General features: G+C 39.8%; 5 protein-coding genes across 6 annotated transcripts; 4 read left to right on the top strand and 1 right to left on the bottom strand.

The window, feature by feature from the left end:
* Positions 1-66: 66 nt before the first annotated feature.
* On the top strand, positions 67-2,882 carry LOC144032134 (uncharacterized). Its single transcript, XM_077539823.1, has 2 exons — positions 67-477; positions 948-2,882. The coding sequence occupies exons 1-2, from the start codon at positions 351-353 to the stop codon at positions 2,645-2,647; spliced, it is 1,827 nt and encodes a 608-aa protein (XP_077395949.1). The 5' UTR covers positions 67-350; the 3' UTR covers positions 2,648-2,882.
* Positions 2,883-3,400: 518 nt separating this feature from the next.
* LOC144032136 (uncharacterized) lies at positions 3,401-12,280 on the top strand. 2 transcript variants are annotated; one of them, XM_077539826.1, is made up of 3 exons: positions 3,401-3,816; positions 4,148-4,516; positions 11,149-12,280. In XM_077539826.1, the coding sequence occupies exons 1-3, from the start codon at positions 3,624-3,626 to the stop codon at positions 12,162-12,164; spliced, it is 1,578 nt and encodes a 525-aa protein (XP_077395952.1). In that variant the 5' UTR covers positions 3,401-3,623; the 3' UTR covers positions 12,165-12,280. The 2 variants fall into 2 exon arrangements, with proteins under 2 accessions (XP_077395952.1, XP_077395953.1); XM_077539827.1 differs by having other exon boundaries at positions 4,148-4,417.
* On the top strand, positions 6,442-8,919 carry LOC144032149 (uncharacterized). Its single transcript, XM_077539850.1, has 2 exons — positions 6,442-6,985; positions 7,860-8,919. The coding sequence occupies exons 1-2, from the start codon at positions 6,793-6,795 to the stop codon at positions 8,657-8,659; spliced, it is 993 nt and encodes a 330-aa protein (XP_077395976.1). The 5' UTR covers positions 6,442-6,792; the 3' UTR covers positions 8,660-8,919.
* A 1,035-nt stretch (positions 12,281-13,315) lies between the features above and the next one.
* LOC144032151 (uncharacterized) lies at positions 13,316-15,774 on the bottom strand. The gene is made up of 2 exons (XM_077539853.1): positions 14,903-15,774; positions 13,316-14,615 (listed from the first exon to the last, which is right to left on the bottom strand). Exons 1-2 carry the CDS (start codon positions 15,093-15,095, stop codon positions 13,888-13,890), a joined length of 921 nt encoding a protein of 306 aa, XP_077395979.1. The 5' UTR covers positions 15,096-15,774; the 3' UTR covers positions 13,316-13,887.
* LOC144032147 (uncharacterized) lies at positions 15,146-17,870 on the top strand. The gene is made up of 2 exons (XM_077539847.1): positions 15,146-15,831; positions 16,796-17,870. The coding sequence occupies exons 1-2, from the start codon at positions 15,639-15,641 to the stop codon at positions 17,680-17,682; spliced, it is 1,080 nt and encodes a 359-aa protein (XP_077395973.1). The 5' UTR covers positions 15,146-15,638; the 3' UTR covers positions 17,683-17,870.
* Positions 17,871-17,880: the final 10 nt, after the last annotated feature.

A 17,880-nucleotide genomic window follows, 5' to 3' on the forward strand; every position in this document is an offset into this window, starting at 1 on the left:
CAAAATCCCATCTGCACCAACAGTCCGGTAGGTGGCAGTAATGTGTCTGAAGGCTGGTTACCAACCGCCGTTTAAACAAGAAGAAAAAAAAACAAGCAGACGGAAAGAAGTTAGCGTTTTGACTGTCGTTTATTTCCTTGGTATTTATTTATTGTACGCGCATTTCTTTGGCCCAAACGAGTTTTTTTGGTTTGTTTTCTTCGTAGTCGCAGGGGCTTGCTTTACTTCAGTTTCAGACTTCACGAGCTGCTGACTTAGCTTAGCTTGTTGACTACGAACAAAGAGAGGCCGACGTTTGCAACACAGCACTTCGCAAAGAAGAAAGAGATTGTTGTGATTATCGTGTGAAAATGTGCACAAAAAGTGTAAAAGATGAGTACGAGGAAGAACTTTGTCGAACAAAGGGGGAGAACGAGCGACAATGTCAACTCCTGGACGCTGTTTTCGAGAAACCTCAAGATGGTGTGAACAGAGAAGGTTTGATCACTTCTCACTCGCAAATGTTTGGTCCCTCTGTATCCAAGTATCAACAGGTGTAGTTTCACACTAAAGTTTCAATTTCATTCATTTATTCAACTCTTTGGAGAAAAAAATCCTCAGGGCAAGCCTTTTTTTTTCCCAATTATGTTGACTACCCAGGATAGAAACAAAATAATAAAGCACACATGATTAAAAACGGATTCAAAAGAAAAAAAAATTGCCCACAATATAGAATGGTGCATGAGTTTAACAAAATGTACAATGGCTTGTCTCAAGATTTTGTACTTGTCACTAAAAATAAAAAAAATAAAAAAAATCAAGTAATACAGAAATAGGATTTTTAGATTAACCCATGGTTGAAAAGAAAGGAACACAATACACACTGAAGAATGAAACAAGATTGACTGCCTTGTCCAAACCATGTACTCTGTGTTTGTTGTTTGTGTTTGTCTTGTTGTGTCCTGCAGATGTCAGTAAAAAAGATTATCATTCTGAGCAGCATGAGCGCTCCACGGTGGAGCAGCAGGGGCTGGAACCCTCCCACATCAAAGAGGAAGAGGAGGAGGAGGATATCACGACGGTGCCATTTATTCGTATCATCGTGAAGAGTGAAGATGAAGAAGGTGATGGAGAACACTGTGGGGGATCCCAAGCAGAGAGTGACAACACATCTGGCACTGATGATGACGAACACTCTAAAGGTGATGCATCGTCTCTTCCTGACAACAAACGCTGGAAATGTTCTCAGTGTGAAAAAGCCTTTGGCAACAACTCCGCTTTGAAAATGCACATGAGAACACACACAGCAGAGAAACCCTTTTCATGCTCAGTTTGTGGTAAGGAATTCTCTCAAAAGGGAAATTTGATAAGACACACAAGAACACACACGAGACCTGCCACACTGAAAAAACAATGCTCAGTTTGTGGTATGAGATTCCGTCAAAATTCACACTTGAGGAAGCACATGAGATCACACACGGGTGAGAATTCATTTTCCTGCTCATTGTGTGGAAAGGAATTCTCTCGGAAGTCGGTTTTGACAACACACACAAGAACACACACTGGTGAAAAACCATTTTCGTGTTCAGCGTGCAACAAAAGTTTTAGTAGTCGTTCATCGTTTATCCGACACAAAAAAACGCACACTGGTGAGAAACCGTTCGCCTGCTCACTTTGCGGTAAACAATTCTCTCAAAAGGGAAATTTGGTAAGACACACCAGAAACCACACTGAACAAACCACATTGAATCCACTCTGTTCAGCGTCTGGAATGATAGAGAGTCAAAATACGCAATTGGAAACACATCTGAGAAAACACACAGGCAAAAAAATCATTTCCTGTAAAATGTGTGGTAAAAAATTCTCTCATAAGTCCGTTTTGACAATACACGCACGAACACACACGGAAGAAAAAACATTTACATGTTCAGTCTGCAACAAAAACTTCAGCGGCCGTTCGTCGTTTGTTCGACACAAAAGAACACACACTGGCGAGAAACCTTTTCCTTGCTTAGTGTGCGGTAAAAGATTTGGCGAAAAGGCACATTTTATAGTACACACAAGAATCCACACTGGTGAAAAACCGTTTTCTTGCCCAGTGTGTAATAAACGTTTTAGTGCTTTTTCAACATTTTCCCGACACAAAAGAACACACACTGGTGACAAGCCTTTTACCTGCTCCGTGTGTGGTAAAAGGTTCGCTTTGAAGACTTATTTTATGGTACACACAAGAACACACACAGGGGAAAAACCTTTTTCTTGTTCAGTCTGTAACAAACGTTTCAGTGGTCGTTCATCATTTGTCCGACACCAAAGAACGCACACTGGAGAGAAACCTTTTACATGCCCTGTGTGCGGTAAAAGCTTTGCTGGAAAGAAATATTTTATGATCCATACGAGCGCACACGCTGGTGAAAAACCTTTTAGCTGTTCAGTGTGTAACAAAAGTTTTAGTGTTCAGTCCTCGTTTGTTCGCCACCAAAAAACACACACGGACGACAGGCCGTATTCGTGCTTGGTGTGCGGTATGAGGTTAACTTGTCGTTCACATTTAGATAGACATATGACAACACACACTGGTGAGAAAATGTTTAGCTGCAGTGTGTGTGACAGAAAATTCTCTCGCAAAGACAATCTGAAGATACACAAGTGTGCTGGTAAGAAATAAAGCTGCAGATGGGAAGACAATATAAGCACTTTTAATTAGTTGATGTGACAACAGATATCAGTAAGTAGTGTTGATGGTGTGTCAGACTTTCTAAAGAACTCTTTCAGTAGTGTTGGGACTTGACCTTTGTTATTGACGGCGCTTCACTTTCTGTTTCAGTGCATTGACAGCTGTGTTTTATTCAAATTGTCTGTTGTTGGAATTTATACAATAGAGAAATAAAGCAAAAACAGAATTTTGTCCTTCGCTGTCTTTGTCATTTTTGTGTTTTGATGTAGGCACACTTCACACTGGATTCAACTTCCCAAATAAAGCAAAGAGAAACTCGACCCGTTTTGATCCTGGCTGTCTCGCTGGCGCTGCTCAAACTAGGATTGTACTAGCTGTAAATGACTGCTGGGAAAATGGCAACATAATCACTCAATTCTGCCAAAATGTTTTGGCTTTTTTTTCTCTTTGTAGTTAATTGACTACAACTTCAAAGATTTGTGAATCATCCTATTTTGATTTAATTTACAGTTTTTCACAACATTCCAACTTCTTTGGAAGTGTGCTTTATCAGGGACATTGGCAATTTAATCATGACAACACAATACAAGCACATTTTTTTTTAAACAGAATAGAATACAGAATACACGCCAAGCTTCACTTATTTGTGGTCATTTACGCGTGTAATGCCACTCCACACCTGACAGAGGCAGTAATGGACAGTCGTAATTTTTTTTTCTGCCGGAAGAAAAAAAAAAAAAAAGACGTGTGCAGCGTTGTTGCAACCGTAATAGTTTATTCTAAATATATCTATCGTAAAACAGAATGAAATTGTTTGTGGCGGAATAAACTCGTCTCGGTACATTTGTGAAGCTTCTCCAGCTAGCTTAGCCTTAACTAGCTAGGAACAGTGAGACGCGGAAGTTAGCATCGTCTCGATAAGAGGAGATCAAGTGTGAGTGAAAATTGTTGTGATTATCGTGTGAAAATGTGTAAAATCGAAATCTTGAGAGCGTTGCTAAATCAACGTCTAAGTGCGGCCGTCGAAGAAATATTTGTAGTGTTTGAGAGAACGATAGCAGAGTACGAGGAGGAACTTTGCCGAACAAAAGAGGAGAACGAGAGACAACGTCAGCTGCTGGACGCTGTTTTCAAGCCTCAGGTTGAGTTCCATAATACAGGTTTGTTCTCTTCTACTTCAACTACTATTTGCGTTCTAAACAATATCTCAGTGTATTATGTAAATGCCGAGAAGCATCCACGTGTTATTATGCAGCTAAAGTATTTTTTAATAATTTTTCTTCATGCCCAAAAACAAATGCACTGACTTTTACATTTTTGCAACCTTTATTACTATATAGGCCGCATTCATCGTGCATTTTTAACCATTTTAACCAATTACACTATACTTGATTATATTTACCATTATAAAAATCAAGCAAAAAATCAAAAGTTGATATTGACTGAGGGAAGCTAGACTTGGCTACACCATGTGTCTTTGTCATCCTGCAGGTATCAGTGAAGATGATCTTCATCCTAAGCAGAAAGAATGGAACTTCAGGATAGATCAACAGGAGCCAGAGCTCCTCCATGTTAAAGAGGAAGAGCCCCTTTCTATCAAAGAGGAAGAGGCTGATGTCACCAACTTTCCATTGACTGGCATCCTTGTGAACAATGAAAATGATGACAATGGGCATTGGTCACAGCTTGGTCCCAATCAAAATATTGGGGATAGAGTGGCGAAGGCTCAAAGCAGCTCAAGTCAACGCGTGACAACAAAAGGTGGAGGATCACAAGTAGACAGCCTCTTAGCTCCACTGTCAGATAGCGACAACACAACATCACACTCTCCTGACACTGATCATGATGAACACTCAAAAGGTGATATGACATGTCACATCGATGACACGCACATTAAATGCTCACAGTGTGAAAAAACTTTCATCAACACAGCCACTCTTAAAAGACACATGATGATTCACAAAGGAGAGAAAACATTCAATTGTTCATTTTGTGGTAAAAGATTCAATCAAAAGGTACATTTGATAAAACACACGAGAACACACACAGGCGAGAAACCTTTTCCCTGCACAGTTTGTGGGATGAGACTAAGCCAAAAAGAATATTTGAAAGTGCACATGAGAACACACACTGGTGAAAAACCATTTTCCTGTTCGGTGTGTGGGAAAAAGTTCTCTCAGAAAGCATTTTTAAAGGTACACACAAGGACACATACGGGTGAAAAACCATTTTCTTGTTTAATTTGTAACAAAAGTTTTAGTGCTTATTCAACTTGTACTCGCCACCAACGAACACACACGGGTGACAAAGTGTTCAGTTGTAGTGTATGCGATAAGAAATTCACTCGGAAGGACAACCTTAACAAACACAAGTGTAGTGGTAAGAAATGAAGTTACAAACAAACTTAATGAACTTTTAACGGTGTGTTTTAAATCAATCCCTGTCCAAGTAGGGACCAAACATGGTTACTAGAAAAGTACTGTAATGTGTTCCATGGTGTGCTGTGGAGCTACAGAAAAAACGGCAGACAGAGACGGGTGCATCCTTTGTATTTATTTAGGAAAATATACTCCGCTAAATCAATATGAGGTTGTGATAATTGTTCAATATGTATTATGGAGGCCGAACCCGCTGACATTGATCCCATATGTTGTAATTAAGTGTCACATTTTTTATTTGACTCATGAGTGAACTTATAGTTGCACCTTGAGATACGAGTGCAATGGATGCAAGGCGTTCTGCTGTTTTGTTTTTTTGTTTGTTTGTTTTTTGCGTTGTGAGCAAAAAAATGTTCAGGTTAATAGGCATTGGAAAAAAACTAAACAAAGGCATATTCTTTAGCCTCTATGAATGTCTTTATGTATATGTTTTTTGAAGCTCTTCTCCAAGAACTCTTTCAATAAGTAATGTGTTGGAGCTGTTTTATTGTTCTACATAAAGTGTCAGTTGCATTAAACCATGTGGATGTGTGGAAAGTCTCAATATGATTTAACCACTTCGAGAACTATTTTTATGGGTCAGAATGGAAAGCTATGAAATAAATTCCCACATGACGTGCCTTACCATTCCACACCACTCATATTGATTGCATCCTAATAACTTAGTGTAATGGGAATTGTAACTACAAACTCATGTAATGGCAACTTGTAACACATGTTCTCCAGGTATGAACTGCAACCATGGCTTTACCTTTGTTCCATTCAGGAAGTGAGGATTTACTTGTATATTGCATATCCAAATGGTTATGCAATATCAATTTGGGATATGAAGATATGCAACTTAACGTGCTTGTATTTGGAATGTGGGAACAAGCCTAAGGTAATGTTTTTTGTTTTGCATGCATGCCTGCTAAACCCTTCATGAAGACTCAAAGCTCGAAAGTAGTACTGTTATTTTATATTGGTTCACATTTGTTGGACTGTTTAATATACGTTTTACTAAGTTTCTGTGTTCGTCTTTTTTCATTTAAAAAAAAAAAACCTTTATGTTAATAAAATGTTGAATTGCGCTGTAGTGTTCATTGTTTGGACTGTTCTGGTTGTCTTAAATACGTTTCAAGCGTTTAATAACACCTCCACATCTGGTAGAGGTAGTAAGTGTCTAGTCTGTCGCCCGAAGGAAACATGGGGGGGGGGGGGGCGTGGGGGGGGGGGGGGCGTGGGGGGTGGGGGGGTGGGGGGGAGGGTGATCTAACGCCACTTAAAAGCCGAATGCTGGTGAACTACGTCACATGTCTTTAGTCATTTTCAACATCTCTTTGATAGTCATGTTTAAACAAAAATATATAATTAAAAATGACGTCGACACGTTTGATCTCTTTGAAGATCAAAGAAGCCTGAGTGATGTGCGTCATCGGCAGCGTCATCGTCTCTACGACAGAACAAGCCTCCTTCAACGCTTTCCTAATAAACTTATTGCATTATTTGACGCACCAACGAGTCTCGACACAGAATGTGCAGCCAGACAGTAGGCGATTACTCCAGTTAAGTTGACTGACTAACAATTCAGTTGATTAATTCGCGCAGTCTCGTTGCACTTCGAAGCTTCTCCAGTTAGCGCATCTTAGCTTAGCTTATCTTGCTAGCTGCGAACAAAGAGACGCGGAAGTGAGCAAGTTGAGTGCAAAGTCTGTGAAAATGTGCAAAGTAGAAATGCTGAAGGCGTTGCTAAATCGGCGACTAAGTGCGGCCGTCGACGAAATTTTTGGACTTTTGGCGAGAACGATAGCAGAGTACGAGGATGAACTTTGTCGGACAAAAGAGGAGAACGAGAGACAACGTCAACTACTGGACGCCGTTTTCAGGCCTCAAGCTGAGACACTTGCAGCAGGTTTGTTTATATCGAGATTTATATTAATTATAATTGCTTCTCAATCCACGTTAAGTGGAACATCCGGGAACTGGGGGTCGACGTTGTCCCCATTAATAATAGTACAAGTAAATCACAACTGAACTGGTGGTAAACGTTCAGAGCCAGCCTAAGCACTGTCAGAAGCACATTTACCCCTTGAATTATAGTATTGTGTTTGAGTCAATACACCCCCAACGGTGTTCTCTTCATTTTTTCATTCTTTCTTTTGGCCAATCAAAAGTAGCACATTGAGAATCAATAGTTATGGTCCATGTAATGTAAATTAAATTGGCATGGGACTGTTTGTTAAACAATTTTTATTTTTAATTCATCTTCCTCGTTGATATAATCATGGTAGTCCTTTGAATGGTTGATAAGTACAAAACTTGTGACATCCAAATTGGACTAAGAAAACAATGTGGTGTTCTCCACACATTGATCCTAATATCGAACGAAAATGGCTGAACTATAAACAGGCATGCTTTGTACTTGGCCCGGAGTTTGACAACTTGGAACAGGGGTGGGCAATTAATTTTTCAAAGGGGCCAAATGAGAATCTATAGTAGTTTTTGAGGACAATTCTAACCTCTTAACCTCAACTGTGTCCGATATTAATTTAATTTACACTGCAAAGGATTAAATTGTCCTGTTTTAATAATGCTACTTGTGTATGTCTGTTATATATTGTTGTAATTAAGATATACATTTTTTTTTGTTTTACACAAATGCAGTCATTAATATTACTTAACAGTATATACTTAAAGCAATCATGTGCATGACCATGAAATAATTATGTTACCTTAACTGAGCAAGGCTGAACTTCACTAATTATGTGTCTTCTTGTGTCCTGCAGATGTCAGTGAGGAAGACCTTCACCCTGAGCAACAAGAGTGGGGCTCCAGGGTGGACCAGCAGGATCCAGAGGTCGTGCATGTTAAAGAGGAAGAGGAGGAGGCCGACATCGCCGAGTTGCCATTGACTTGTGTTCCTTTCAAGAGTGAGGATGATGAGCAGCAGTCACAGCTTCTTCACCATCAAAGTGAGCAGAGCAGATGGATGCAGCCACCAAGCAGTAGCTCAAGTCAACGTGTAACAACAGAAGGTGATGGAGACCACCGTGGAGAATCCCAAGCAGACAGCCTGTTAGCTCCACTATCAGATGGGGGCAATAAAACATCACACACTAAAGGTGATACGGCATGGCACACTAACAACACAAAGTTCAAGTGCTCTCAATGTGACAAAACATTTGGTACCAAGTATACTTTGGCAAGGCACATGAAAAGTCACACAGCCGGCAAAGAATACTGGAAATGCTCTCAATGTGGGAGAACCCTTGGCGACAGGAGGAATCTGAGAAGGCACATGATGGTTCACACAGGAGAGAAGCCATTCATGTGCTCAGTTTGCGGGAAAAGATTCTCTCAGAAGGCCAACTTGATAACGCACACAAGAACGCACACTGGCGAGAAACCGTTTTCATGCTCACTCTGCAGCAAACGCTTTGGTGATCGTTCTGCTTTGATTCAACACAGGAAAACGCACAACGGGGGCAAACGTTTTGCATGCGCGGTGTACACCCCAAGTTTTAATGTTCATTCAAATCTGGGACAACACGTGAGAACACACACTGGGAAGAAACCATCTGCTTAGTTTGTGGACAAGATTCACTCAAAGCTGCACTTTGATAAGGTATACTACATATCTGGTCAAACTCATGCAACAGGGTAACATGATTACAGTTTACAGTTGTATTAGTTTACCAAAACGATGAAAAAATATCAACTTGTAAATGATGTATGCATATAAATGTAGTGTCTAAGGGATGCCATGAATGCTCGTCATTGTCGTATGTACATGACTATACTTGTCAAACCACGGTAAAGTTTGCGTACATAAAGTTTTGAAAATGTCTCAGTATCAGCTCAGCTATGTTTTTATAGAATGCTATTTTCTCTATTAAAAACAGAATAAAAATGGGTTAAATTAATAGAACCTCAATTCCATAGGAACAAGTGCATATTGTGAAATTGACTCTCTACATGTGTTTTTAGTGCTACACTGTTCAAATATACAGTAAAGATGCAATCAAATTCAGCAAAGGCACAACTATCAAATGTGTGTTATACCATGAACCTCCTTTCAACTCTTCCAGCACACATTTTTTCCCCCTCTTGTGAAAATAGATTCACCACTTGATTACTCCGACACTAAAAATGGGCACACTTACATCTTTCTGATGTGTCTGCTAGATGGAAATCTCGCCACACAACTTTTTCTTGCGTACTTGTGTTAATGAAACGAACATTTTATTCTAATAGTACTCATTTATCATAATTGTATTTAGTCTAGAATTAAACATTTTCTATCCATTCGTTTGATGACTATACAGTACAGTAGAGTGAATCTCTGGACACTTGTCAGCCTCATATTCATTTTCTAGTACAGTACTGCTAGCAAAAATATAAATAGTCAACCACGCAAAGTTGCAAACGTTTTGTAAAGTACTGGTAAGGGGATGGTCTGTAAACAAGGTCTACCATGACTCATTTTGTAGTAGGCCTAATTGAACGCAAAGTAGAAGAAATAGGTCAAGTGGGGAATGACATTTCCACACCTGCAGGAGGCACTAACGCACTATAATTAACAAACGGTCTAGTCTGCAGGAATTGCACGTAGTTTGTCCAAATAGAAATGCCGTAGAATTCCCCTTTCGCTGGTTTACTTCCGGTTACGGTATTTTATATGTCTTACCATACGCGCTTCACTAGTAATCATTCTTCAATGTACGGAAGCTTCGACACAGAGCGCCTCGTCGTTACTTAACAGGAGTAAAATAGCTTTAATTAAATTATCGTATCCGATCCAATCAATTCTTCTTGTTGGATTTTATAATATCTCCAACTCCATTGAGTTAGCTTAGCTTGCTAGCATCTATCAAAGAGAGGCGTTTGTTCAGTTATCAACACACCACTGCGTAGAGTTTGCGTGTGAGTATATGTTGTTAATATCGTGTGGAAATGTGTAAAGTCGAAATGCTGAGAGCGATGCTGAATGCACGTCTGAGTGCGGCCGTCGAAGAAATATTTGGAGTTCTTGCAAGGACGATCGCAGAGTACGAGGAGGAACTTTGTCGGACAAAAGAGGAGAACGAGCGACAACGTCAACTACTGGACGCTCTTTTCAGGCCTCAAGATGAACCACACAGAGCGGGTTTGTCATCTTCATCGTTTTCAACGCATTTAAATTTGGTTTCACACGCCTGTGAACGCGGTTGTCGTATTGGATGCCTACTCAATTGTTTTGTTCTGATGCTTATCGATTTTTGAATTATTGATTTGATAGCCCAAATCTGCCTAATTACGAAGGCATTTCCTGTGCACTGACCTCTTCCGGTCAGCCTACAGATGTTCAATGTGATTCAGGTCTGGACTCTGGCTGCTGGCTCAAAACCTTAACTTGGAAAGACATTCGTTTGTTGATTTGGATGTGTGTTTTGTGTTAGTGTCATAATGAACGATTAAGTTCCTCAAGATCTTTACCTTTCTAACAAACCTGGAGGTTTTGTGCTAATACTAATGACTGACTGACATTAATTGGTGTCAGGTGTCGGTTGACTCCCTTTTCACATGTGTGAATGACATCCTCATGGTTGTGCGCAAAGCTGAAAAACAAACCGCAATATCTTTTTTTTTTACGGCCCTCTCCATTTTTTTTTTTTAATCGGAGTTGTACAGGTGGTAGATCACATTCGTGGTGGTAAAGATTTTAGAAATTATTTGTCTCATCTTTTATATTGCAAAAACAGGGGCATGTAGACTTTAAAAAAATAAAATAAATAATAAATATATATATATATATATATATATATATATATATATATATATATATATATATATATATATATGTATGTATATATAGATATATGTATGTATATGTATGTATGTATATATATGTATAGATATAGATATTTACAATGCATTTTGTGAATTGTCTCCACCATTGACACAATCATTGTGATTGGGTTCAATGGGGGAAATGCAAATGAATATGTCAATGTACATTTTCAAAGACAACCTTGTGTATGAAATGTTTTGGAGAAATGTTACTTTCGTAACAATATTTATTTTTGTGTCCCGCAGACGTCAGTGAAGAAAATCTTCCACTTGAGCAGCAGGAGTGGAACTTCAGGGTGGAACAGCAGGAGGCAGAGCCTTCCCAACATCAAGGGGAAGAGGAGGAGAGGGCACGGGCAGACCCCTTCCTAATGAAACAGGAAGAGGAGCGAGAGCATCGTCAATTGCTGGGGTTGCCATTTTCTCGTGTCATTGTGAAGAGTGAATATGATGAAGACAAAAGTCAGAGTGGTGAGAATAGAGCAGCGGAGCCTCTAAGCATCTCAAGTCAACATTTGACAGCAGCAGGTGATGGAGGCCGCTGTGGAGGATCACAAGCAGACAGCCACTTGGCTCTACTATCACACTCTCACTCTCCTGACTCTGATGATGAAAACTCAAAAACTGGTATGACGTGTCACACTGGCAAAACACACTGGAAATGTTCTCAATGTCACAAAAACTTTGGTAACAAATCTAGTTTGAGAGTGCACATGAGGATACACGCTGGAGATAGACGATTCATGTGCTCAGTTTGTGGTAAAAGATTCTCTCAGAAGGCACATTTAATAACACACACCAGAATTCACACTGGAGACAAGCCCTATTCCTGCTCCACCTGCAAGAAAAGTTTCATCGACCATTCAGCGCTGGTTAAACACACAAGGACACACACTGGAGAGAAACCTTTTGCATGTTCAGTCTGCAACGTAACTTTCAGTGATCGCTCCAATTTGGGTAAACACATGAGAAGACACACAGGGGAGAAACCTTTTGCCTGCTCACTTTGTGGTAAAACATTCTCTATAAGGGGACATTTAACGACACACACAAGAACACACACCGGAGAGAAACCTTTCATGTGTGCCATCTGCAAATTAAATTTCAGTGATCGCTCGGGATTAGTTCAGCACATGCGAACGCACGCTGGAGCAAAATGCTTCTCCTGCTCAATTTGTGGTAAAGAATTTTCTCAAAGGGGTCCTTTCACAAAACACATAGAAATACACTCTGGTGAGAAACCATTCAGTTGCGATGTGTGATTATATGATAAATGCTATCTTAATAGCTTTGATTACATTGTGAATAACCTTTAACTTTGTGTTGTAGGATGTAAACGTGTATATGTGATCCTAATAAAAATCAAGTTTGTAACCAGTGACCATTCAGTGTCATTAGCTGCTGTTGTTTTGGTTAGCAATAGAGTGGGCTCAACCAAGTTATCCCTTTAACATCTGTGTGTGAAGGAGAAGGAAATAGGGACAGAGCCCTGCCACAAATAGTGCAACTAAGTGATCTACCCTAAAAGTGTTCAGAATTGCCTACATTAATATTAATAAATATACCACAAACTATGATCCCCGGACATTTAAATATCATGTCAAACTTATGTTGTAGCATTATAACCTTGTCAGCAAGCTCAACTTTTGCCGTATTTAACAGCATTATGCTTGAAAATAAATGGCTTCCAATTATTTGGAAGGAAGAAATGCAGTGTCAAGTATGTGTGTATACTGTAGGGAGGTCTTTTAGATATATGAAGTGAGTCATGATAAATATACACACACATATATATATATATAAAATTGTAATCTTACATGAATAAATGTACATAAAAAGCATTTTTACAGAATAAAGTTGTAATATGATTAGAAAGAATAAGTCTCTTTAAACTTTGTCTTTTGAAGTCGTTTTAGCCAGAGAATTTCAAGAATACAACTACAAGTACATTTGAAGGAAAATACAGTCTTATAGTTTGTCCTTGTAAGGTCCAACCAGTTTATTGCATTTTATCATTCTTTTGACTTTAGTCACTTTTGCTTCTTAAATGTCTGCTACAACAAAACCCACAACTTGTTTTGGACACAATTGTATCTGACAGGCACAGCAGTACTGATGTAGCGCCTGTGAGAGAAGAATTAAATTGAATAATTCATCAACATATGAGCGGTGTTTTCCTCACTCCTGAACCTGAGCACTTTTGTGAAAAGTAACATGGCAAGCTGAAGATTGACTTTGACATTAATATTTCTTACTGATGTCATGCAGTAGTTAGGCTAACACTGTTACAATTATAACCAAAAGTGAGGAAACATACTGCAACAGTAACACTCCCACCCTTTTTTTTTTTTTTTTTTTTCCTCTGTGAACCGCAAACGCTATCAGGCAGATGTGGTAACATAAAGACAATATCACAATACCATGGCATTAAAATTTCCACGACATCATGTGACATTTAAAGCGACACATTGGTTAAAAATGCAAGGTTGTATTCCATTTGTGTTGTTCCAGCATCCCCTGGTGGTTATTGTATTAGTGCAGTGTAATTTTAATGAGGAACGTTTTGGCCACTGTGGTGGTGATGCCATAAATCAGTCAACCCTCTATTGCAAACTATAGAGGGATGATGTTATGTGGCCTGTGACTAAAATGCATGAAACACTGGTCTAAGACCTTCAAAGCAAAATGACTACTCCTACTACTAGCTAGATTGTAAATCAGAGTACAGTAGTTTTACTAGTGAAATAATTTTCTATAATCCACAAATAATCTCAGCCTTAACATGAAAATGTTTATTTTCAAATATTTTTTCTTAACATAAACCTGATAATTAAAGTCTTCATGACAGACAACCACAACTACCATGCATGTTCTTTCAGTGTTTAATACAAGCAAAAGTCACATTTTCCAAAGTCTTTCAAGTCCTGCACTTTCATTATGACAATTATGTCTTGTCAGGGAATGTGTCATTGCACACACTTCAACTCAACACTTTCTCTCGTGTGTTTTCTTGTGTCGAGCATATGACGAATGCGACCCAAAGCTTTTATGACAGACTAAGCAAGAAAAAGGTTTCTCGTCAGTGTGCGTTCTTGAGTGAGTTTTCAAACTTTCGTTTTGTGTGTATCTTTTACCGCACACCGAACATCTAAAAGGTTTTTCTCCGGTGTGTGTCCTCATGTGTTTAATCAATGCCGTGCGATCAGTAAAACTTTTGTTGCATGTGGAGCAGGAATGTGGTTTTTCTCCAGTGTGTGTCCTTGTGTGCACTGTTAAACTTCCCTTGTAAGGGAATCTTTTCCCACAGACTGAACACACGAATGGTTTCTCTCCCGTGTGACTTCTCATGTGTTGCATCAGAACACTGCTATAGTGAAATGCTTTATCACATTGAGAACATTTCAAGTGTTTTTTGTCTGTGTGACCTGTCACATCACCTCTAGAATGTTCCTCCTCATCAGTGTCAGGAGAGTGTAATGTTGTATCTTCAGTATCTGATAGTGGAGCTAAGAGGCTCTCAGCCTGTAATTGTCCACAGTGCTCCCCATCAACTTCTTCTGCCTCGTCATCAACCTTCAAAGGAACACCAGTCAATGGCAACTGGATGATGTCATCCTCTTCCTCTTTAATGCGGGGATGCTCGGGTTCCTGTGATCCTACCTTGGAGATCCACTCCTGTTGCTCAGCGGGAAGATAGTCTTTACTGGAACTTTCTGCAAGACACACGAAGACCGACATGGTTTGGAAAAGTCAACCTCAGTAAAGACTGAAACAATAAAAAAAAAAAACTTTGAATATGAGAACGAGTAAATGAATGTGCAAGCTTTACACAGGATGGCATAAACTGAGATTAGAAGCCTGAACCACTCGACCGGGTGGCTGACAGTGTCCACTAGTGCACAATATATGCTGCCCGACATTCAACGCGTATGAAACAAGTACTCGTCCTGCTGATTAATTATTTAAAACATTTAAGACACGATTCGAATAATGCACAAACCCTCTCCGTGTAACACAACTTGCGGCTTGAAAACGGCGGCCAGTAACTGACGCTGATGCTCATTCTCCTCTTTTGTCCGACAAAGTTCCTCCTCGTACTCTGCTAACGTTCTTGCAAAAACTCCAATAACTTCTTCAACGGCCGCACGTAGTCGCTGATTCAGCAACGCTCTCAGCATTTCGACTTTACACATTTTCACACTGGAACTCTGTGCTTAGGGGCGTCTTTAATGGTAGGCAGCAAGCTAAATTAGTACACTATGACGAGTTTGATCTGATACAAGAAATGTCGATGGAGTCATATCATATACGAGAAGTACGTGAAGAATAACACTGCTACGAAAGCTAATGAAAACGATTTTGGTTTAGCTCTTCTTCTTCTTCACGTGGATTATATATGGAGGTTGACTAACCAACTTTTTGTGTATTACCGCCACCTACCGGACTGGCATGCGAAACAGTCGAAAGGCAGCGTGCTTGACAGCAGGACGAATCAGCCACACAATCAGGGAAGAAAAGGAAGGAAGAAAACAAAGCCTAATTGAATGATTCGACACACGCTCCGAAACCACGACGTTGTACGTACTGGAGTAAAACATCATCAGTTCCATCTCCGTGCCACAGATAAACTCATCTCGGTTTACTTGCAGCATCTCCAGCTAGCTTAGCTTCAAGCTTAGCTTGCATGCGAGCAAAAGAAAAGAGACGCACAAGTACGACCAGTAACGATTGTGAAAATGTGCAAAGTTGAAATGTTGAGAGCCTTATTGAGTCAACGACTAAATGCAGCCGTTGAAGAAATATGTGTAGTGTTTGAAAGGACGATAGAAGAGTACGAGGAGGAACTTCGTCGGACCAAAGAAGAGAACGAGCGACAACGTCATCTGCTGGACGCTCTCAACACGACTCAAGTTGAATTACACGGACCAGGTTTGTTGATAGACAGATACACTTATTGCCTATTTTCAAAAATACGAATTTATTCTCATAACAGTATGCCCTTTTTATTTTAGTCTTTTATTTTTTTTAAGATGCCTTTATACAAAAAGGAATTGTGTTTTTAAAACAAAGTTTAACTTTATTCCTGTAAGTACTGTATATGCATTGTGTACTTAAAGAAAAAGAAAAATACCTTTTGCAGATATTTCAGATTTACATGATGACACGTCACAAACTTATCAGAGCATTTGGCTCATAAATAATGTAGGGTGGAGTAATTGGTATGTTTATCAAGTACGCCAGGTCTAAAAAACCCCCAACAAAAACAAAACATAAATGATCAATTTTAATTGGTTTCGCAAACAGTCAGTAATGGAACTTTACCACAGTAGGAAGCTCCATGTGATCGGATAACAGTGTCTTTGCGTGCAGCCTGTGTGGCATTTTCAAGGTTATTCTTGTATGCTGCGTTCCTTGAGAGTGTAAGCAATTGCATGTTTGTGATCACGAGGCAGCTTGTGTTTAGCGTAAGCGTGACAGCAACTGCTGCGTTTGTCAAAAGACCTTGTGTGCTGAATTCAAGCTGTGAGCCAGACCAAGTCTTCTGAGAAAGCCCAGGCCTTTGATGGGAATTTCACATTAAAGATGAGCAAGGTCAGAAATAGCAAAGTTCCTGTACCTTTTGCTCCTAATTGCAGCTCTACTTCTGAATAAATGACTTGTTTTAGAGCAGAGATGTAATTACAATCGATTTAGCATTAGCATCCTGGATCTTTTGCTTCTATGTGCATATCTACATCCGAATAGATGACTTGTTTTGGAGAACTAGACATCTAATTATCAGATTGCGGTAAGCAGCGTTGCTGTGTGAAAGCACATGTGCACAGTTTCCTGCTTTCCTGGGTTAAAACCTTGTGTGTGTTTTTTTAGATTAAGTTGTGTTTGTGTTCTGCAGACATCAGTGAAGAAGATGTTCCCCCTGAGCAGCAGGAGTGGAGCCCCAGGATGGAGCAGCAGGAGCCAGATCCACCCCATGTTAAAGAGGAAGAGGAGGGGGATCATCTTAAACTGCGGGAGTCGGCAGTGATCCGTGTCATTGTGAAGAGCGACGATGAAGAAGAAGCTGATTGTGGAGGATCGCAAGCAGGCAGCCTTTTGGCTCCACTGTCAGATACCGACGACCCAAAGTCACACTCTCCCGACACAGATTTGACCTGCCACCATGATAAGAAACGCTTCAAATGCTCACATTGTGACAAAACATTTGGTAGCAATTATTCTCTGAAAAGACACATGCGAAACCACTCCGACAACGAGCACTTTAAATGCTCCAAATGCGGCAAAGCTTGCGTTGACAAATACATTTTGAAAGTGCACATGAGAACGCACACTGGCGAGAAACCTTTCGTCTGCTCAGTTTGCGGGAAAGGGTTCGCCCAAAAGGAAAACTTGATTACACACATCAGAACACACACGGGAGAGAAACCCTTTACATGCTCACTTTGCAGTCGAGGATTTACTGAGAGGTCGGCATTGACTCAACACATGAGAACACACACGGGCGAGAAACCCTTTACGTGCTCCGTGTGCGGCCAGCGCTTCTCAATCAAGTCAAATATGTCGACGCACATGAGAATACACACTGGAGAGAAACCTTTCACCTGCTCGGTGTGCGGCCTTCGATTCACACAAAAGATTACTTTAACATATCACATCAGAACACACAATGGCGAGAAAGGGTTCAGTTGCAGTGCTTGTGATAAGAAATTCTCTCGGAAGGAGAAGCTTATTAAACACAAGTGTGACGGGACTAATGAAACTGCGGAAGTTGAAGTAAACTAAAAGATTTTGAGGCTACGTTCACACTGCACAACATGATTGCCGATTCAAATTTTTTGGTTCAATTTGATTTTATGTAGTTTTTATGACTTGTGTTATTGTATTGTTTGTGTAATCTACTGCAGTTATTATTACTATCCTGTAATCTCGCTTAACCCATTAAAGGTTTAAAAAAAAAAAATTATGATTGTTTGTGCTTTG

This window comes from Festucalex cinctus, chromosome 12 (assembly GCF_051991245.1).
Source record: "Festucalex cinctus isolate MCC-2025b chromosome 12, RoL_Fcin_1.0, whole genome shotgun sequence".
Taxonomy (NCBI): Eukaryota; Metazoa; Chordata; class Actinopteri; order Syngnathiformes; family Syngnathidae; genus Festucalex; species Festucalex cinctus.